The 21,843-nt window shown below is 46.6% G+C and overlaps 1 protein-coding gene and 1 long non-coding RNA gene across 9 annotated transcripts in view; one reads left to right on the top strand and one right to left on the bottom strand.

Moving 5' to 3' along the window:
* Nucleotides 1-2,133: 2,133 nt before the first annotated feature.
* LOC146543786 (uncharacterized) lies at nt 2,134-16,525 on the bottom strand. Of its 3 annotated transcripts, none has more exons than XR_014884976.1 (3): nt 16,289-16,525; nt 5,625-7,317; nt 2,134-5,483 (listed from the first exon to the last, which is right to left on the bottom strand). It is a non-coding gene; the product is annotated as an uncharacterized LOC146543786 (long non-coding RNA). The 3 variants fall into 3 exon arrangements; XR_014884975.1 differs by lacking the exon at nt 2,134-5,483 and adding an exon at nt 7,769-8,533 and having other exon boundaries at nt 7,130-7,670; XR_014884974.1 differs by lacking the exon at nt 2,134-5,483 and having other exon boundaries at nt 7,130-8,533.
* Nucleotides 6,650-21,843, top strand: part of GAB3 (GRB2 associated binding protein 3) — a 54,375-nt gene continuing 39,181 nt past the window's right edge. For all 6 annotated transcript variants that reach the window (XR_014884973.1, XR_014884972.1, XM_085230593.1 and 3 more), the window contains exon 1: nt 6,650-6,784. Coding sequence is in view for 4 of the 6 variants with exons in the window: in XM_085230593.1 (XP_085086719.1) it covers nt 6,713-6,784 (72 nt within the window). In the remaining 2 variants the exon portion in view is untranslated. The remainder of the gene's footprint in view (nt 6,785-21,843) is intronic.

Raw genomic sequence — 21,843 nt, 5'->3', positions numbered from 1 at the left:
AGGCTTCGGCGAGACCCGCCGGGCCGATTCGGCGGGACGGGCCGGGCCCCGGAGCGGGCGATCCGATTTTCTCGCCGCTGGCGGAGCTGCTACATCGCTGCCGGAGCGCCCTGAACCGCAGCATCCAGATGGCGGTCCCGCACGGAAGCACGAAGCTCCCAGCTGCCCTCTGCCGCTGTGAGCGCTGCAGGCAGCGCTTCTCACAGCTGCCTCCGGGGTGCGATCGCTCAGGTGGAAAAATCCCGCTCTGCGATGCGCCCGTTCTTAGGCTTTATGGAAAGCAGCTTACCAGCAGTTCTTGATATCCGGCTGTCCCGCTGCAGCTTTAAACGCTCCTAGCTTCTGTTTACGCGAAATGCTCTAGTGTTCCTCACAGCTTGCCTTTTACTGGCAGTTCGCAGGAACGTTACACGTCAAGCTGCTGCTCTCATGAAAGATCCCCTTTGGATATTTTTTGCTCGTGTGCGTTTTTTGCATTCAGCAGTTAGCAGAGAAGTGCTCGCTTGCTTCTCACAGGCTATGCTGGACGCTCCTGTGGTTCTGCAGGCCATTGGCTGAAAAATAGACTCATACAGTACTATTGTCAAGCAATAATCTAATTAATTATCAAAAATATATGGAGGTGTGTTTTGTATTTACTATTTTTCCTTCTTGCACAACATGTTTTCAAATGGATTTGCAAAACTCCATAGAATTTCCCCGCATTTTTCTTTATTTTTCCGTGGCTGAGAGGCAGGGAGCTAGTTGCCGTGTAAAGAATTAGCTGCTGGCTCTTTGCTTTTCCTCTTTCACCCCCCTCTCATTTCACAGTCTGCAAACACAATTGACAGGGCTGCATGTGCTGTGCCTTGCACTCAGAGTTCATAATAATGCTTTGTCCAGTTTAGATGGCATGTTGTGCAAACAAAGCTATGCTGTCCTTAGGCACATCACTGTTACTCGTTTTTACGTATCAGACACCACAGAAATACATTAAGAGTTGGTGAGGTGTGGGTCCAGAGGCATTTCTATTACTATCCAGATAAGAATGCAAGACTTCTGAGATCCTGGACTGTGGATACTCTTCTCCCAAATACAGAACGATTCTGGAGAATAGAAGACTAATTGCACTGGTCTTAATTTCTCTAACACAGAAACATTGCTTTGGGGTAACTTTTAAAAATTGAACCACGCAAGGAAATACACATATGCTCATCATGAGCAGTTACCTGCTGTCAGCAGTGAAATGTCAGTTCTGTTAACAACAGCAACTCAAGTAAGAAAAGGCGTTGTAACTACAGGTTGTGATTTGAACATTCTCTGATGCGAAGGGGAATTAAAGTGCAGCAGGCAGCAGCACCCTGCCCGATGTCACTAGGTGGCAATGCCACACCACAGGCTCGATGGAGGCTGCAGAGCAGTGGGAAGCTGCCCAATCATATGGCTGGTTTGATCATGGAAAGGAAAAGGATAATGCAAGGCAGATGTGTAAGGCCTCTTGCACCTGTTGCTGTGTAGTCATACCCAGCACTGCATTACGCAGTAGTACTGGGGGAACCCATTGTGCATTGTTAGAAGGGGCCGGGTGCTGTACCTCTAGTCATTAATCTGTTTGTCATAGAGACTTCCCACTGAGTACTTTAGACCAAAATCCACTCCTGCAGCACTAGTTATTCCTCACTGAAATGTATCAGTGAAAGCTTAGACTACAAATGGCACACAAGGCCTGCCAGCATCAGCAGTTGACATCATGACCACTGGGAAACCAGCAGGCTCTTTGAACTCTTTGAACCATAGAGCATAGCAAGAAAGGCCTGCAAGGACTGCCTCTTGTCTCTGGCCACCCTTATCCAAGCCCTGCATGCTGCTCAGCCCAGGCACAGCATCCACAGCCTGCACCTGCCTGCCAAGAGCAGGCCCCAAAATGGCAGCCCCATGCAGAGCCCCATGATGGCCCGAGGCAGCCTGTCATCACCAGCTGCCATGAGGTCACTCGAGAGCATCTCAATTATGGGCACAGGCAACAGCCTTAACATACAGAAGGGGCCTTGTTGGTTTTGCTTTTGTTTTGGTTTGAGTTGCAGGCACCATACTCATGCCTGGTTTCCTGTATCCAGTTTTCATTTTGTTCTACGGACAGTCTCCAGAGTGGGCAAGAGAACATACAAAAAAGACATCATGCAGCATTGAAAAATAAGAAAATTGCTAGTAGTAGTGTTCAAAAATCCAGCCCAGTGGAGAGATCTGCTAGTTGTCTGTCAGCTCAGCTCAGCCCATCCCAGCTGCCCAGAACACTGCCTGGTACCAATACAGCAGGGCAGGTATAGGCCAGGGCTGTGGCCACTCTAAGCCATGTCAATTGAGGCTGCCATAAATCAGGCTGTAACAAGCAATGGTACCACTGTGTGTGCTATCTTGAACCACTGATTTTGCCCACCTACTCACAGTGACGTCCTGTGTATTCAACAGCTCAGGATCCTAGTTTCATTGGCAGTAAAAGACGCTTCAAAAGTGTTTTTTAGATCAAAGCAAAAGTGGTCAAAAGAGATTTTTCCAGCAGAAATACGGTGGTTTGGCAGTATTGAAAACCTACAAATAACCTGCCTACAGCAGAGACAGCATATTACAAAATGTTGAGTGTTTGTGAGAATCGAGCAAGCAATTGCTCCTAGTAATTGCTCAGTACAGTGCAGGCTTGAACTCTCTTTAAAGCTTCCTGAAATAGTTTTTTCACAAATTCTCTTCCCAAAATAAATTGTCTTAAGCAAAAGCATATTTCTGGTGATTGATTTCACTGTTATCACTTAGCATATCACAGAGTATTTATAAATGTAACAGGGCTTGCACAAAGATTTTAGGATGCACCAGGATTTCCTTTGAGTCCAAGCAACGTGTGGAAGGATGCTGCATAGCACAGCCTCGCAAGCATGGCAGACACATTGCAGAGGCCAATAGCCATCACATCAGCAAGCCACAGGCCTTATCATGCTGTGGAAATCCTCTTGCTTTCATCCTGTTCAGATGCTTTTATTTGCCAACATCCACTCACAATGGAAGACCAGACTACACCTCTTACGTTTTCCAAAGCATTACCAGTTTCTGCTTAAGGAGCTGTTAAGCTGGAATAGCTCTGGCTCACTTATTAAAGCCTACAGAGAATCTGCTTCTGCTCCCCATGCCTTGTGTTGTGCTTCCCTGCCTGCCTGGCTTCTTTCTTCCTCATCCTGCCATCAGCCTTCCTTTTCTGCAACAGTCTCAAGCACAAAGCTGCCACCAAAGCAGCTTCCTTCCCTGCACTTACAGATATGGTTCAGAAGCCTGTGTTGCCTGAAATGCACTCTCTTTGCTGCAGTACCATCTACTCCATCGTAACTGCACACAGTATTTCATTTTCCCTCAGTGTTTTGGCACATGCCAGAAAATGACTTGAAAACCACAGTGTCAAGTAGGGCTCCTGTAACCATCAGTAATGCCTTTTTGGACAGCACTGAGACTGTGTCCCATGGTAATTTTACTGTCTCAGTTTTCCCCTTCCTCTGGTGTTCTCTAGGCTTGGGAGGGACGTGCCAGGAGGTCCTCTCACATGTGCGCTGAGCAGTATTCATCACTGTAGATCAAAAAGGAAGTGGATTTTTCTTAACTTCTATACAGAAAGTGGAAAAAAAAATTTTACTCCAAAAAAAAAAAAAAAAAAATCATCTTCCTTCTCCATCTCCCCTATCAGTCACAAGGACTAATGGCCAACCAGGGGCTGTGATTGCATGATCCCATGGGATGGAGAGGAGAGGAGAGGAGGGGAGGGGAGGGGAGGGGAGGAGAAGAGAGGAGAGGAGAGGAGAGGAGAGGAGAGGAGAGGAGAGGAGAGGAGAGGAGAGGAGAGGAGAGGAGAGGAGAGGAGAGGAGAGGAGAGGAGAGGAGAGGAGAGGAGAGGAGAGGAGAGGAGAGAGGAGAGGAGCTCCACTTCCTGTAACGTGGCTGAATGTGTCCTTGTGAATGGATAGAGTGAAATATGCTGTCTGTGGGGGAGCAGGGTGGGAGCTGTCAGGAGCAGCTGGAACACGTTTACACTGCCATGGCTTTTTAGTGGCACGGGGCATTCTGCTGGCTGTGGGAATGCTGCAGAGGCATGCCAGCATTTTGCTGAGTAAGTGTGGTGAGAGCCCCACATGTAAACAGGGTTCAACCACCGGGTGAAAGAATAGGCTGTTCCCCAGACTGGAGCTGGCTCTCAGCTGCACTCAACCTCTGCAAGGCTTTGTAGGTCAGCATGGGGCTAAGTTGCTAGCTAGACACTTTGGATGTGTTTCCCACTTGAATGTGTACTTTTGTAGGATATCAGAGAGGGTACAGCTGTGGTCAAATACCATTTCTTACTCTGCATACAATTCCTAGATGTCCCTGTGAGGTTATTCGTATTATTAACCTAGTGCAAGAGAATAGGAACTCTACCAGGGATGCTCAGCTGAGCAGAACAGAAAAAGACAAGGAGGGACAACCAAGAGGCCAGAAAAAGATGCAGAGGCAGAATTGCTCTCAGCAGTGGGTTTCTTTGCTGTCTGTAGTTGCGTGTCTGTGGAGACAGCTTCATCAAGCAGGGGTTGAATGGTTAAGCACAATACTTTATCATCTAATGCAGACCAGTAGCAGAGAGAAAAGAGCACAGGTCGTATGATAGGGCACATCTTCTAAATCAGTGTCCGAGGAGTGTCATAGTGCCAACATGTGTGTTGCCTGAAGATGAGTTATTAGAGCAACACAGTGAGGGAAAAAACAATACTGTTGTTTTTGTAAAAAGGTGGGCTAGGGCAGTGCAAGTCAGTATGAGTGAAATGGGGACTAACAGTGGTGGATGCCAGTTTTGGTCTCTGTATGCCAAAAGGGAGATAGAAATAGCTGGAGAGAATTTGAAGGGAAAACATAAATATTACCCAGACAGTAGAAAACAATCCTTATAAATAGCTGCATGGGAGCTCAGCCCAGCTCACTGGCTGCAGAAGGGAAGGTAAGGGGTGATGTAATCCCTGCACAGTGAGTCGTGCTTGGTATTTATGGTGGTGAACTTTTTAATAAAATAAAAGTCACAGAGCAAGAGAAAATAACCAGAAGGTCAAGTTTAGTTGAAATTAGCTTTCAAATAAAATGGAACATACTCAGTAGAAGAACACAGGAACACGCTACAAGGAAATCCTTTCTCTCACCATTGCTTGATATACTGAAGGTCAGATTAGATAGCTCTTTAAAAGATGTTCTTTAGTCTGGGAGAAACATTTGCTTGTGGGAATGTCAGCCTGGATTACTCTGGCATCTCTTCCTGTTTCGATACCCACACATTTGTCAACCAAATAAGTCCTCCTGTTCTGCCTTTCCTCTCCTTCCTGATTGCTCCTCCCAGCAGTGCAGTGAGGGCTTTCACACTGTGCTCAGCATTCATCACAGCACCATTAGCTCTGCGATATGGAAACAAGCAGGTTCAAATAGCACGCCTGTGTGTTCCAGTCAGGTGCCTGTGGGGACATGGGGGAATCAGAATCACAGAATGGCTGAGGTTGGAAGGGACCTCAAAGATCACTGAGATCCAACCCCTGCCGTGGGCTGGCTGCCCCCCTAGCTCAGGGACCAGGGACCATTCCAATGGCCCTACACACCTCCAGAAATGGGGCACCCACAGCTCTGTGCAGCAGTGCCAGGGCCTCAGCGTCCTCTCAGTACAGACTTTCCTCCTCACATCTGGCCTAAATGTCCCCTCTCTTAGTTTAAAGCCGTTCTGTATCTCTATTACATCATGTAAAAAGTCGCTCCTCTTCCTGCTTTCCACAAAATGCCATCAGGCAATTTGTTCTCTTCTGCCTTACCAGTAGTCAGGGGTTGTTTTTCTTTGAAACATTAAGAGCCTGAGAAGGGGAAGTAGAGAAAACTACAAGCAGAGAACTCCTCTTAGGTACATGGCTGAGGTGAACTGTGCCTGTGTTTGGGGTCAGACTGATGCCCCTTTGCTGGTCTTTGCCAGTGGCACGTATCAGATCAGTATGGTGAGGACCTCAGCACTTCAGTTCTTTGTTCTCTAACAGTGCCCAGGCTCTTCAGATTACACATTTATTCTATAAAGTTTCTATGACCCCATGGGATATTGAGGAGAGGAAGGGGGGAGAGGAGAGGAGAGGAGAGGAGAGGAGAGGAGAGGAGAGGAGAGGAGAGGAGAGGAGAGGAGAGGAGAGGAGAGGAGAGGAGAGGAGAGGAGAGGAGAGGAGAGGAGAGGAGAGGAGAGGAGAGGAGAGGAGAGGAGAGGAGAAAAAAAAAGCAACCCAAACCCTCAGCCAAGCGAAGAAGCGGCGAGGCACGTTGTGCTGCGGGCAGGTGCTCGGGAGGGCGGGAGCCGCGAGCCCGGCGGCATCTCCGGGTACCGGCCCCATCCCCGGGTACCGGCCCCATCCCCGGGTACCGACCCCACCCCCGGGCCGCCCCCCGCGTTCACCGCCCGCGGCGCCGCATCTTTCGGGCGGGGCCACCGGCGGGACCCCGCCCGGCCGTCGGTCCCCGTCGTCCCCATCACGTGCTCGGTGTGCTGCATTGTGTTCGCGGCGGAGGGAGGAGGGCCGGCCGTGTCAGTGATCAATGTCATGACTTCCTCCCCGGGCCGGAGCGCTGTGGGAGCGGGGCCGGAGGAAGCTCGCCGATCGCCAGGGAACGAGGCGCGGCCGCGCACCCGCGGACCCGCGCGCGGAGCGGGGGGAAGATGAGCTCCGGGGACGTCGTTTGCACCGGCTGGCTCATCAAGTCCCCTCCCGAGAGGAAGCTGAAGCGATACGTAAGTGCGCGCGGAGCCCGTCCCTCCCCGGCGGGCTGCCGTTCCCGGCGCGTCCCGAGCCGAGCGGACGGAGCCGCGGTCCGTCTGTGCGCCCCCGGGCTCCGGTGCCCCGTCCGCGTGCAGCCCCGCTGCTGTTACGCAACGTGCTCTAGGTTAAAAACCGCAGCTCGCTTTCAGTTAGCGTTACGGTAACCAACAGCCTTGTAACAGAATTTCGGACGCGTTTTCCCCATGGAAGAGCGCGAATCCCCCTGAAAAAAAAAAGAGAAAAAAAAAGAACAAAAACCAGCACATTCCATTCGGAGGCTCAGCTTTGTTAAGATGCCTGTAACGCTTGCTAACGGCTGCGGTCGGGATACTTTTATTTAGCAGCTCAGTGCGCCAGAAGCGGTCACTTAACGGTGCTGCCGGGGCGGCTGGGGCAGGGGAGCAGGGAGGGCAGGGGCAGTGCTGCCCAGCCCCTGCTGGCTGCGGGTACGAGGACCGGCGCCGCTCCGTGCGAACGGCTCCCGCTCCGCGCTGCATCTGTTTTTCTGCAAAAAAAAAAAAAAAAACGGGTGTGCGTTGCAAACACAAGAAACTGCATCGCTGCAGAGCTGCAAGGAAGGCATTCCGGGTAATATCCTTAACAAATAAATAAATAAAATCGCTTGGGACAGGGATAAAACCGTAAGTCCGTCGGGGGCCGTCCTGCGCCCTGATGCTCCCGTGCAGGTGCTGTGCTGATGCTCACGCTGCGCTGTGCGCCCTGCCGGCCTGCCCTGCCCCGGGCACCGCGCTGCCGAGCGCAGCTCACGTCATTCGTCATATTCGCTTCTGTTTATCAGCATTTTTTTGGGCAGAGTGCTGATGTGAGCTTTTTCGTATCGTATGAGGAATAAGTGCCCTGTGAAGAACGTGGCAGAGATCGTTTAGTGGTGTCGTTTTTCCTTTCTGCTAAAACTAGGAGAAAGGCGAATTTACTGAGGTTAAGACTGGATTTACTTTTAACTTGCTGTAAGCTGGAGTTTCTTCTCTTAGATCGCATGCAGCATTGAAATGGCCGAATATTTGCTTTGTTCCACTAATGTTTTCCAGCTCTAAAATAAGCACAGTGATGTGTCTCAAGGGAGCTGCAGATAAAATATGGACACGTAATTTTCGTGGTGTGTTGTCCCGGGGGTGCTAATAGCCCTATGCACAGGCACCAGACAGTGCAGGAGCCACTAATTCACCCAGCTGGTACCATTAATAACTCTGCCACTGAAGCTATTTTTGATGACTCAATATTCATAAAAGGGCAAAGCACAGAAAACAGAAAGTGGTAAAGCTGGGGTTTGAAAGCTCCCATTATGCAGTCAGGGGGATGACAGGGGCTCAGAGTAGTGTGGCACTGGCTGCAGCCCACCCCCATTGGGTTCTGCACTACATACCTTGGTGCAGTGGCTCTGTGCTACTCTTCCAGCAAGAACGACTAGATTAGCTGGATCTCTTCAGATTAGACTTTGTTTTCTGATTAGGAGGATGAACTGCTCCTTTGTCCACAACAGAGCAGAAAAAGATCTGCTGTAAGCACAACTAAGGCTGGTGTTCCCTCTCATATGACTGGTGACAGACGAGATGATGCAAACCAAATGGAAAACGTCTCTCACGTGCTACAAGACATTGTGTTCACTTCTCACAGTTCCACCAGTGTGGCAGCTTGCACATCTCGCTCAGGGCTGGAAGGCAGCACAGCCGAACTGCCCTGCTTGCTTGAAAGCAACAGAGCTGGAAAACAAAGCCTGCTTCAGCGGGTTTCAGGAGGCATCAAGCATCAGCCTGGTGCTGGCTCCACACAGCAGCCAACAGCCACACATGCCCAGCATGGCAGCAGCCCTCGTGTCTGCTGGCACCACCCGTAGCAGAGCTGGCTGGGGGCTCAGGGGCTGCCCACCGCCTGCTGCGTCCCTCTGTGTCACCTCCCAGCATACGTTTCCCTGAGTTCAGCATCAGGCCCAAGCACTGCCTGTGCACGGATCCCTTCTTACTCCTCAGGCTCTACCCATCACCAAGAAAGTCCCATGACATTCATTGGGATCTGGACAAAATGATGAATTTGGGAACTGAGAACTGCAGATAGTCCCCTGAAGCCAGTGGGAATGTTTAATGTTTATAAAATTAGGGCAGTGTGCCTTTGAAAAATGGGACCGTAAAGACCAGAACGTGCCCTCCTTTTTAATTGCTCTCTAGTGAGACCAATCAGGCTTTCCATGCATAAACAAGAACAGGATTTGGCTCTAGGTTAGCAGTTATTTTCAAAACTTTGAGAAACAAAAAGCAGGTGTTAGGAGTATGTATTTTTCCTGTAAAGTCTCGCAAAGCTGATGCTCTCAGTAGTACTATTCTTAGAAGTGTCTTATCATTCCCTAACAAAGGCTGCTCCCTTACATGTGCAGGAAACGAACATGAGATTAATTACCCGCGTGTAACTTTCTGTAAAAACAGAGTGCTTAGTGCAAAACGCTGAGAATTCATTAGAAAGCACAGGGAGCCACGCTCCAGCAGGCAAATACTCTGATACTGTGCTCATAGTGCAAGCAGTTCTGCTCCTCTGCCTGACACCTGAAATGTGAGTCTGCCGTAGCAGCCTGGCTGGGGAGGCAGAGGACTCTCCTGGGAGAACTGTGGGTGTTTGCTGCCATTCTTTGTCCCCTGTGTGTGACCCGAAAGCTGTGCTGCTCTCATTTCTCCGCTTTGTTTTAGGGTCTGTTGCCCACTGGGGCCATGTGTGCTGGGGGTTCAGGGGAGCCGGGCGAGGGGCGGGCAAGAGAGGAAGAAGGCGCTCTGCAAAACTGGGAAGTGGCATGGCGAGGTGAAGTCTGTCCTGCTAGAGGCTGAAAATGCAATTTCAGGCAGACTCAGACCTGCGGGAGGAAAACCTGGCCCCACTGGAGATGTCTGTTATGGGCATTAGTGGATTGCGAGTATCAGCCTCTGCAGGAAATTAGATGTCATGGAAGAACCTGCTGCAAGTCCAGTGGTTGCTCTGTGCCTTGTGTTAGAGCTAAATGCTTCCAGCCAGGGGGTTGGGTTAGGCAGAAGGAGCCTCAAGGGGAAAAAGTGTGTGTTAAGAATCACAATGCTCAGGACGGTGTTGTAGCCCAGTTCTGTAACATCAGCCTTGAACATCAAGCTTTATGTTGCTTTTCATGTTGAGATGTACCTGATCACTGAATCGTAATAGTTGTTTTCTGCTCAGTGAAATAGGGAGAAAATCGCTTCATGGTCTGGAAAACAAGGGCATTTTACAGCCAGTGCAGAATGTCACAGCGAGGGAAATAAAAGCATGGCAAGGGCACAGAGGATGCTTAATGAAGTAAGAGATAAATGCCATGGAGAAGGTATATTTTTCATGTGCTGATAAGGAGATGGAGATCAGATTTTTAGCAGGCAGCTAATCTGAACCCTTGAGCCGCTGTGCTGTAGGGTAGCTCCTCCTGCCCAGGAGCAGCAGTGGCAGTCAGCAGCCCACCTGCTGCTCAGTGAGTTCTCCTTAGGCGGGCTGCAGGAGTGAAGGCTGCAGACAGACCCTTGCTTGGTGTGAGTCTGTGCAGCTCCATTAAGCCAGCGCTGCACAGCTGTACCCCAGCTGAAGAACTGTACTGTACAAACTGATGAGGGAAGACCACTTGCTCAAAAAAAAAAGTCCCTCGCTTTACTTGATGAACTGGATTCTTTAGATATTACTGAAAATCAAAATTCCTTCTCAGCATCTCTAGAACAAGAGTCTAAAATGAAACAAAGGGGAGAAAATTGAGCTTTGCACTTCTTAACACTCTACTTGTTGGAGTGTCTGAGCTGCAAAGGCAGAGGGCTCAGCTAGCATCAGATGAGCAGCCTGACCAGGTGGAGACTAAGAGTTTACATCCATTTGGATTTTTGAGTATGGAATCTGTGCCACACAGGGTGTCTGCAGGCAAGTTCTGGTAAGTGAAGTGAAGTTTAAAAGATGGCCTGTGGAGTTATGGCTTCCACAGCAAGTTGGGTAGGTTCACGGAACCAAAATTAGCAGTGTCATAAATCAAAAAGGTAGGAAAGTAGTGTCCCTGCTGCTGTGTGGGAAGGGCCATCAGAAGGGCACAGCAGGTAGCACGAGATGGCTGCCTGTGCTGGGGGACTGGCCGAGACTTGACCATTGTGCCCATCGCTATGGTTGTACGAGATAAGAGAATTTAGATGACTTCCTCATTTTTAACTGAAGTTCTGATGTTTATCAGGAGAGCAAATGGGAAGTTACTGGCCACTAAGAAGAAAAAGTAAAATAGAACTATGGAAGAGTTTGCTCAAGTAATAGGAACAAGAATCACTCAGCACAGCGAGGGGTGGGTGGGATGTGGAGCTGCTCTCTGCTCTGGTGTCGTCTGGTGACACTGCCATGTCTAAAAGAAATCCCCAAGTGCTGTGTGAACTCAGATACTTCTGCTGCTGGTTTGGGAGCTGGGGTATTTTTTCAAAAAAAATAACTAGAATGTAACTTCTGTCCATCAGTCTGTTCATTTCCAGATGTTCCTACAAAGCCTCTCATGCTCTGCCCTCTCTGAACAGAGAGCTATGGCCACCTTTCATACCCTGCTGGAATCCACGTCCCCAAATTGCACTGAGATAATTGAGTGCATTTAGATAATGTGTGCAAATTTTGGGAAGGTGGGAATTAGAGTGCCCTGTGGTGAAGATTATGGATCCTTTTAGCTGATCCCCTTCTTTGTGAAACACCGAACAAACAGATCTCACAGGTAAAAACAACAGCAGAAAATGTATTTTAGGGAGGAGCTTCCATCCTTAAATGTTTATAATTAGTATGATGCAAACCGGACCACGTTCCGCCATTTGATCGTGCTTTGGTAGGTTAAGCACAATGTTTATTCTAGACCATTTTCTTCCATCTTGACTGCATTTTGGTAGTTCAAATACAATGTTTAACGAGATAGGCTGACTTCTAAGAAAAAATAATTTCTAAAAAACACTGCTGTTCTTGGCAACCTGAGTATCAGAATGTTAAGCAGAATAACTTCCCTCAGACTATTTATTTGGGTGGGGCTGTAATAGCTCTGAAGCCCCAGTTTAATCTTTGCCTACATGTTTTCAGAGCACAGGAATGTCCAGCTATTGGTTTCTATTCAAAACAGAAAGCCACGACTTATCAGTTCTTTGCATTCAAAAGTAAAGACTTAAAAAAACATGTTTGGAATTGAGAAGGAAATGTTAACTTGAGTGGTAATTAAACTCGTGATGCAATTGAACATATATTGGAGGAAAAAGCATTAAAAGTAGCACTTTGGTGAACTATTTGTTGTAGCATGAAAACTGTAATGTGAATAAACACATTACTTTTATTGACGATGTGTCAAAATGCTATGAATGCACATTATGCCAACATGATGTTTTCAGGGGAAAGGGTAACTTTACTCCTATGGCATCACTTTGTAGAGAAGCAGTCTCTTTTATTTGTTTGCTTGTCCTTTTCATTTGAGTTGGAAATGAATTAACAATGAGATAAGGAAAGAATGCTATGTTTGAAATGAAATTTGCATGTCAAAACATTACAAGCAGCCAGATAAAATAGATTTTCCTCTTTCTCACCTAATTGTTGAATAAAATGCTAGATTTCAACCTTTTCTTATGTTCTGTTTTATAAAATTCCTCACTTGTTCTTGTATGTGTTACGTCAGGAAAAAAAAGCCCTAAAAGCCATGCAAAGTTTGGTTTTAAAATCTGCTGCATAATTTAGTACTTGATATTTGTTAAAAATAAAATAAAACCGGTGTCTGCCTTCACAGCAGCAAAACATTCTCTTTCCTTTCTGAGCTTAACTCATTAATAGCTTTCTAATAGCCAGAATGAAACCACTGTTCTTAGAGATTTTGCTATTTCCCTTCTTCTAAAGTAGCTGATGCCAGAAACCCCACTGAGCCCTGCAGTCAAAACCACCTCACAGTTTTCCACCAGAGCCCGAAGCAGTGCATGTCAGCTCCTCAGTATCTGTTCCTACGGAACTTTTGATGAAAAGACAGTAAAATGTCATTGCTAGTATGAGTTCAAAATTACTTAAATGAAGGTGTTAATTTAAATGGAACTCGGATTGACACCTGAAAGCTTTTGACTCATTTTTGACAGTACGTTTTAAAAGACAGTAGTTTCTGTGAGCCCTGTTAATAGCAAATATTATTTGCCCTTTGAATCCCAAGTCTCGGAGACTGTGGGTTCTGCATTTGTATTTCTGTTGAGCAGAATAATAGTCATAATGGGGCCCTTTCTGAATGTGCACCCGTTGTAATCTCAGCAGAGTGCATAGTTTGTGGACAGTCTGTTTTCACATACCAGACTTACAAACTGTTTGTGGAAGGTCAAGGATCTTGCAGTTGTGAAGACATTTGTTCAGGCTGACAGGAGCCGGTGGTGCCAAGAAGAAGCAGCCAGGAGTTGGGAGCAGTCATCCATTTGTTACATGCAGATTTCATGCTCTGGGTGATAAAGCCTCTAAAACAGAAGCATTGAGCTGATGCCTTGTGAAATCCTGCTCAGCAGGGGCTGGGCAGGCTGGACGCTCATGCCTGTAGGTGTGTAGGCACACACTGCAGAGCTGCTGGCAGGCTGGGTGGCCGTGTGCTGGCCAGAGCTCTGCAGAGAAGCACTAAGTGAAGAGGTACCAGCTGGGCTTACAGAAGCAATGAGGCCACACTTGCACAAGGCCCACACTGCTGCGTGAAGCGCTCGCTGCTGCTGCAGCTACTGCATCTGTGTTGTTTACTAATATTTATAGTAGAAGCTTTGCAATCGTAAGTAGTTTTATTTTTAATATGTTCAACATTTTGAACCCATCTTAATAAAGTGATTAAGTTCTCACTGAGGCCCTAGGCTTAAAAATAAGTAGCACTGCTACTTAATAGCAGAATTGCTTTTCTGAGATACTCTGGCACCTTGCTCCCACTAGACAGGATTTGCAGAGTGTCCTTAGGCAGTACCCCTCTGACATGACGGGTGCTTTATGGCTCTCCTCTCACTTACTCTTCCTGTAGTGAGATTTGAACTCCTAAACGTTGGCTGTAAATTGGACTGTGGCTCCTATTTCATTTCATTGCTTTCTGTAGTGTCTCTTTTGGACAGATCACCTGAGCTGCACATCATAAGATAATGGGAAACTGCTCTTGAAACATGAAGGGAAAACACCAAATACATTCCATCATCATTTCAGTATCTTCCCCAAACTCCTGCTTTCATCTCTGCTGAGCCTGAGAACTGTTTGAGCTGAAACATCATTAGGACAAGCAAACAAGAAGGTCAGGGGCAAGTGTGACTTGCACAGCTAGAAGCCATCTCAGTGGTGATGCTGCCCGCTTCCTTCAGGCGTCTCTCCACTGGCTTTGCAGAGTGGGAACCTCATAGTAGTGGCTTGTAAAAGGGAAAACAGAAGCATTTATTGTATATTGTAGTGTTACTAGATCGTAAGGTCTTAACAGTTTGCTTATGAAAAACATGTTCTTTTTTTTCCGTGTTTTTTTTCGAATTCACAACTGAAAGTACTGTTGCTATGTTACTGTGATGGTGTGTAGGTTGCTAAATAAATAGAGGCAGTTTAGTCCATGCCAGAAATAGAAAGACAGGTCAGAGGTGACATTTGGGACATGATGAGAAAAAAAGAATATATAATTTCCTTCCTATCATTCTCTTCAGCCTCATTAACCCCAGGCTGCTTAGAAGGAAATTACAACAGAATTTCATGGTATGTAAGAGTACTTTAGCAGTAGTAGTCAATTTTTAAATTGACACCTATGGAGTTTCACTGAGACTTTTTGTTTTGTTTCTTACACGACCGAATTTTCAAGGGCAACTCTGGCAAAAGTGTGGCAGCTCGTGTACTTCTGAACCGACATGCCGCTCCAGGACATCTGGGGAATAGGGCATTGCTGAGAATTCTCTCTGGAAAGGTGTGCTGGGGAGGGAAAGCGCGACAAAGAGAACAAGCTTTGAGAAAACACGCCACTGCGAAGCTAGAAACAGGAAATCTGAATCCATTGTCCTTTTTTGGGACAGCCTGGCCAGCGACCAAGGCTCAGGCACACAACAACATGTGTAGGCCCTCACACAAGTGTCCCTGGGTACCTGCTTGAACCCTTGGATGTCTCACTTCTCCGCGGGCTGGTGAACATGCACAAGAGCTGGGTCACGCACACAAAGGCATCTCCAATGGTGTCCCCTGCTGCGATTACAGCACAGCCACACAGAGCTGTTGAAAACAAATTATTGATCTGGCACAACAGGGAGTGTCTGATTGCCTTGTGAATTAGGAAGAAGCCCACAGCCAAAATCTCAACCAGTCTGGTGCATGCAACCCCTTAGAGATCTTTTTTTGTGTTGCTTTGTTCTTCCACAAATCTCCTGCTTTCCTACTACCAAGAGACCTTTGGATCCAAAGTGGAAATCTGAGGCATTCCAGAAAATCCAACGTTTACCATAAAACTTAAAGAGGAGAACTAAATTATAGAGTACAGCAAGAATTAGTGATGCTAAGTACAGGTTTCCTTGCTCCCGAATTGCAGGGCTTTTGTAATTCTCTTTTTATTTGTTAACACTTCTTGAAAGGAGTGCTGGAATCAGAATGGCTAGGAATATTTCTTTATGTGATGGATTTGAATAGCTGGTTTAATAAGAAGCTTTACTAATTTTCAGCCAGAAGCCTATCCTCAGTGCCTTAGACCTTGAGCCATGTCCGTGACCAGGGTTTGGTGTCAGCACGTGACCATCGGGGTCATTTATTTATCTGTGCGAAGAGTTTGGTTGCTGCCATGTTTGGAGACGTTTTTTTGTGCACAGCCAGAGTTATGTTCAACCTTATGCTGAGGGAGTGAGTGTCACAGGCTTTCTTATCTCCTGTGGAGTTCAAGCTCTGCTTTGAGCCCACTCAAATCCTGTACCCTTACCAGAGGCTGCATTTATCTCAGGCTCTGAAAAACAATTACTATGATTTATCTGTCTTCAGAGTGAATAAGATTTTACCAGGCATTTTCTGCATGGAAATCTCCAGCCAGGAGAATTGCAACCTACAGCCCATCCTTTCCAGGACGCTGTTGCCCACGCGCAGCAAATTGCCCAGCCATCACCATCACCAGCAGCGTTGTTAAATGGAAAGGAGAGTGAATTACACCCTCTGCAGCTCTGTTATGTTCTTCTCCTAAAGGACCTATTTGTGTCTCGCATTTCCAGGTCTTTTGTGTTTGAAATGATCTTCAAAACTCTATAAATAAACTTGGTGTGTTGGAAGGTGAGTCAGAGCTGTTTGCCATTAGAGGGTTCCTAGGGGGCTGCAATGACTCTTCTCTTTGTTGGGGTTAGTAGCTCGAATGTTAAAACTGAATGAAATTTTGTCAAGCAGAAGACGCCTGACACAGCCAGGTTTCAAATATACTATAGCTAGCCAGGAGAAGAGTAAGTTTGTTTAGACTGCTGCTTTAAGTCCCCAAGGGCTCCCCTTACCGCGGCACTTACCTTGTGGTGACCTCAGAGAGGTTTTGGTGAAACCCACCATCCAAGAACAGGGGACACAATCTGGGGATGAAGAGCCAGGCAAAGCCTGCTTGAAGATTTCACCATGCTGGTCTTTCCAGGACAGGGATGAAGAGGGAGAGTCACAGTGATGCACCCAACTGATATGTCCCAGGCATATTTCTAGGCAAATGAGTTGCATGCAATTTAACAGCGTGGGCTAGGTGGAGATTTCAACAGTGTCAGCTCTAGTTCTCATTGTTCAGAACTTACTGTGCACCCACAGGCACGTTTTGGTTTGACTCAGGTTCACTGGATTTGGATCTCTATATGATCATAATGTTGTGGATTTTAGTTCAGAGGTTGGGTTTTTTTTTTGAAGACAGGAAGTGTTTAACACATCATCTGAGCTTTGGAATAAAAGATGTAGAGCAGGGGAAAGCAAACTCAGATAGAAAGCCTTGGCATATTGATGGTTCAGGTGCACAGGATCATTTTGCAGTAGGGCAGCCAGCCACTTCTGGCTGCACATCTGGCTTGCTGCAGTCAGGATACCTGTTTGGATTAGAAAATGGTCATGCAAATTCACTCCATATCTGGTTCTGTCTCAGAGTAGGGTGGGATCTTCATGGGTCCTTGCTGGGACCAGCAAGAAAAGGCAAATGATGCAGCAGAGCAATAGCAGCAAGTAAGCACAGTGATGCAGCGCAACTGAGCCTAGACTATTAAGCAATAAACTTTTCTTTTGCTAAATAAATTGCATCCATAATAGACAGAAAGGCCAAGTAAGCACTGTCTTTAATAAGCTGCCGGAATTGAGCAAGTGTGCAGTCAACTGGAGCGTTAGATCTGTAGCTTTCATTTAAATTTATCAGCTTGCACAAATCTGAAAAACCTTTTTGTCCTCTCTGAAAGGATTTCAGATGTAAGTATTTGGCTGGACTCATCAGAAAAAAAGCCCTGAAATAGAAATGGCATCTCATGTTCTTTAGCAATATCAGATCTTACGGAGAAACTGGGAGCCAAAAAATGCGAGTCTGAAATTCTAAATCATTAGGACTTTGCACTTCTGAGCAAAATTTAAATAACCTGAGTAGTTTCCCCCACATATTCCTTACTACTAAGCACAGCACCTTACGACTGGTGATAGCTTCCCTTCATTAAACACTGAAATTGAATATCAGAGTTGAGCACCAGGCTTCTGTCTTCAGTGGGCTATCAGCTTTTGCATCAATTGGGGCAACAGAGATCAAGGGCAGAGCTGTGATTCTCAGCAGCAATGGGATGGGGAGAGGAGAGCTCTGCCGTCACGAGAGCTCCAGGTAGTGCCAGTGAAACTAGGAGGTGTGGTGTGAGATATGGGATCTGCAGTTGTATTAGCTTGTAACTGGAAACTGAAAACAACGGATGTTAAAATGCAGGGTTTCAGTTCATTTTGCGTTACGTCTTTCAACAAAATGTTTCCATTCAAAGAGATGAGAGCCAGCCAGTTCTATAGTGATTTCACAGAAATCAGTAAGTTCTTCAAAGGAGTAAACTGTCACCAAAAAAAAAAAAAAATCACTTTCTATTTGAGAGATAAAATCTGTGCATGGTGGAGCTGTTTTTGCTTTGCGTGGCATAAGATTTGCATGACTCATGCACAAAGCACAGCGAGGGCCTAGAAGTCATGCATGATACAAAAGGTGCTGGGGAGTTACCATTGCATCTTTGAATGGTGATCCTGTTTGATGGGGCAGCACCTGCAGTGGGAGGCAAGTGGAGGTCACATCTCCCTGTTGCATGAAGTTGTTCATCCAAAGAGCTTGAGACCAGACAGAGGCTGCCAAACAGCTGCTGTAGCTGACAGCCCCAGCGATTCCAGTTCCTCCTGTAGTGAAAACCAGTGGCCGGAGAGATCTCATGCACCTTCCCTGACAACTGCAGCCTTCTGGGAATTTTAGGGAAGCACTCATCCATTTCAGAACAATCTCAAAAAATCCATTCTTTGTTTAAAAACTGACCCGTTTGCATCCCTCTTTCTCTAGGACATCCTCTTTTGTTGCATGCTGTTGCTGTGGCTGCTGGCCTCCCTTTGCAGCTATGCCATTTGAGATAGATTCTGAAAAAAGCATCTTCAGAACTAATAGCCCACAGCAGCCATTACCAGTTTGCTGTCACATTGCGCTGCTATCAGTGGTGTTAGCAGCTGCTTTTTCCCCTGTGGCTTTCTAACAAAACTCTTATTCCAGGGATACATATTCCCATGGGAAACGGCAGTAATCCAGGCTTTGTGATACAGCAGAATTCTGTCCCACCAGCCAGTTTACATATAATGCTGGTGAAAAGCCAACCGCTACGTTGTCTCAAGAAGCTCCACTTCCACTGCAATCTACAGGAAGATTATATACATATATGCTGACACATTAATTTAAACCCATATTACTATGCTGATAAATTTCTTGCTTAAATGTTTTTAGGACAAGTGACATGTTTTTCCTTTATCTTAAGCCACTTCTAGACAATATAAACTAAGCCAGGAAAAATGCTCTTTTTTCTGCTATCACAGCTATGCCAGCACATACGTGGCAGCTCGGCTGTGCTTGTAAAACTGCAGAAAAGCCCTTGGATTCAAACATTAACGGCAAGAGCAGTGGTAAACCCCACTTCCCAGAGTACTATCTTGACAAAATTCCTTTTATTATCTTCTGTCTTAAGACCACAGTTCAATTTCTGTGGATCTTTCGCCCTTGCTGTATTTATTTGGACTGCAAACAAAGAGATCCTTGAATTCCTCCTGTATTTGTTATGGTCCCCATGGAGCCAGCACTGAATCTACCAAAGGCACTGAACTTGTCCAAGGGGAAACCCCAGCTTCCATCTGGGTGGGCTGGTCACAGCGCCAGCTGCTTCTGGGAGCCCCAGTGATGGTGGATGGGATGGGGTGGAACCAGCATTGGCAGCAGGGATATTTCGCTACGGGACCTTTAGAGTGTCCTTAGCAGAGAGACTGCTATGTGCTGGGAATGCACAGGAAAATGTTTTTTCCAGAAAATTCTATACCATAATAATGGTCTGCTGTAATTACATTCTGCACATACAGCAGCCAAACAACAATAAAAATATTCCAGATCTGTATTCGCTGTTTGTTAAATAATACTCTCCAGAGTATCTGCTAGCTTCAGGACTGTGAGTCAAAGTGGAAGGTCTTGTGTTAGCAGAGGAGAAATTCAGCATCATCCTCTGTTTTACTGTAAGGATGTTAAAAGCTATGTTATTCTGACTCACATTTATTGTACGTGAAGTGAATTTCTGGAACATTGTACATGCTATTGCAGAACGGTTAAATAGGAAATAGTGAAATCCACCATGAATTTTACATAACTCTTTCTTTCATAACGCACTTGTGCAATAGAAGAGTCAGAATGCAATGTTCTGACCATGTTTCCTCCATGCTTGAACACTAATGATCATCTGGAAAAGTAAATGCTGCATGAATTCAGTGAATCAATATGTGACACGTACTCAGTGAATTGGCCCAGTGAAGAAATCCCCTCCAAAGAACCAAAAACTTGTTTTATTTGCTTGGGTAAGGTGGTTTGTGCCAGGAAGGCACATGACAAGACAAAACCAAACTAGTTTGCCACTATTCGTACTTGGAGATGGCACTCTTTGCCATTTTGTCAAACTGATCCCTCTGTTGTCACAGAATCACAGAATCACAGAATGGCCAGGCTTGGAAGGGACCTCAAGGATCATGAATTTCCAACCTCCCTTCCACATGCAGGGCCACCAACCTCCCCATTTAATGCTAAACCAGGCTGCCCAGGGCCCCATCCAACCTGGCCTTGAACAGCTCCAGGGATGGACGGGGCATCCACAACCTCTCTGGGCAGCTGTTCCAGCACCTCACCACTCTCTCTGTAAAGAATTTCCCCCTGACATCCAACCTAAATCTCTCCTCCCTCAACTGAAAACCATTTCCCCTTGTCCTGCTGTTATAAATCCTTTCAAAGAGTTGATTCCCCTCCTGTTTATAGGCTTCCTTTAGGTACTGAAAGGCTGCAATGAGGTCACCCCGCAGCCTTCTTTTCTCCAGGCTGAACAAGCCCAGCTCCCTCAGCCTGTCTTCATAGGGGAGGTGCTCCAGTCCCCTGATCATCTTTGTGGCTCTCCTCTGGACCCTCTCCAACAGCTCCCTATCTGCACCACGGGCTGCCCCTGCTCTCAGACCCCATCCCCAGCTTTGTGGGAACGGTGGCAAGCCAGGAAAGGCACTGAAGAAGGCTGTGTAGCAGCAAAAAGAAATGCCTAAATGCTGGAAAAACAGCCACCCTCTGCTTGAAGGTCTGTTCTGAGAGCAGCCTGACAGAATCCCACCAGTGTGAATCCTCTGAGCAGGACTCAGCACCCATAGTTCCAACATGAGTCGTCTTGTGGCCACAAAATCCACAGGGCTACTTCGTCCTCTTTACTTTGACATAGACATTATCAGGCCCAGCTTTCATCCTTCTGCTTTTGGAGGGGTTTGAAGGGTGAGAGGAGAGGCTGATGGCTGCTGACAAGGGCTCTGCCATCACAGATACCCTTCTGGCCAGAGCCTTTCCAGCCGCAGTGCAGCCCACATGCGGAGCTCCGGCTCTGTGCAGTTATCGCCCTGCTAGAGCCGGGTGGTGCCGCCTCTTCTCAGTACTGCTATCCAGATCACCATCTCCCTGCTGAAGGCCCAGGCAGCTCTGCTCCTCTCTTGTTTTGAAATGCGTGTCTGACTGTGTCACACAGCTGGCTTGAAGTCGTTCCTTGATTTGCTCAGCTTTTTGGTCATTCATGTCATAAATGTCATTGATTCGTAATTGGGATTTACTTAATATGATGTCATTGGGAAAGTGATGTGGGTCTGCAGGCAGCTGCACTTGGCATGGGGACCCCAGAGCAGGACAGAGGCAGCAACTCTCTGCTGTGGCTGTGCAAGGCAAAACTGAAACATGAGTCTTACACTCAGTGCACCTGTAGCTTTTCACTACAAATAAAACTGGGAGTTGTTTTATTTGTCAGATAGGACTGAGCACATAATCTGCCTCCAAGGAGGAGTCTTGACTTGATCAAATGCAAAGTCCTCATCCAGCTCCAGCTTTCTTTCGAGGCAGTCAGATTATTCTGCTTGATTTTAGTGAGAATTGAAATAAATAAATCATCGTGTATGTATTGCAACTCCACAACAACCGTACTGCAATAATATGAGTGTGCTGTATGCACCATAACACTTAACTTTAAGTAATAACAAAGACACAGAATAAAATACAAACATATATGATGGGTTTCAAAAATGAGTTCAAACAATCAGTAAGACCAGAAGCTCTGTAAGTGCAGAACTGCTCTTTTTATCTATGGATCATTATTTCCAAGAAACAAGTAACAATTGTAAACGCTTCCAAGCATTTGTCCCTTTGGGTATAGGGTGTGTTAAACAACAAAAAAATATTCTTTATGAGCAGAAAAGAATTGTTGGCCAGGGCACTTCAGGCAGAAGTGAATAACTTAGCGAGCAGTCATTAAGAAGAAAATTGCAAATGGTCTTA

The sequence above is a fragment of the Meleagris gallopavo genome, chromosome 9 (assembly GCF_905368555.1).
Source record: "Meleagris gallopavo chromosome 9, MGAL_WU_HG_1.1, whole genome shotgun sequence".
NCBI classification, from domain to species: Eukaryota; Metazoa; Chordata; class Aves; order Galliformes; family Phasianidae; genus Meleagris; species Meleagris gallopavo.
Note: the sequence above shows the minus strand (reverse complement) of the source record. Positions and strands in the feature narration are given on the sequence as shown.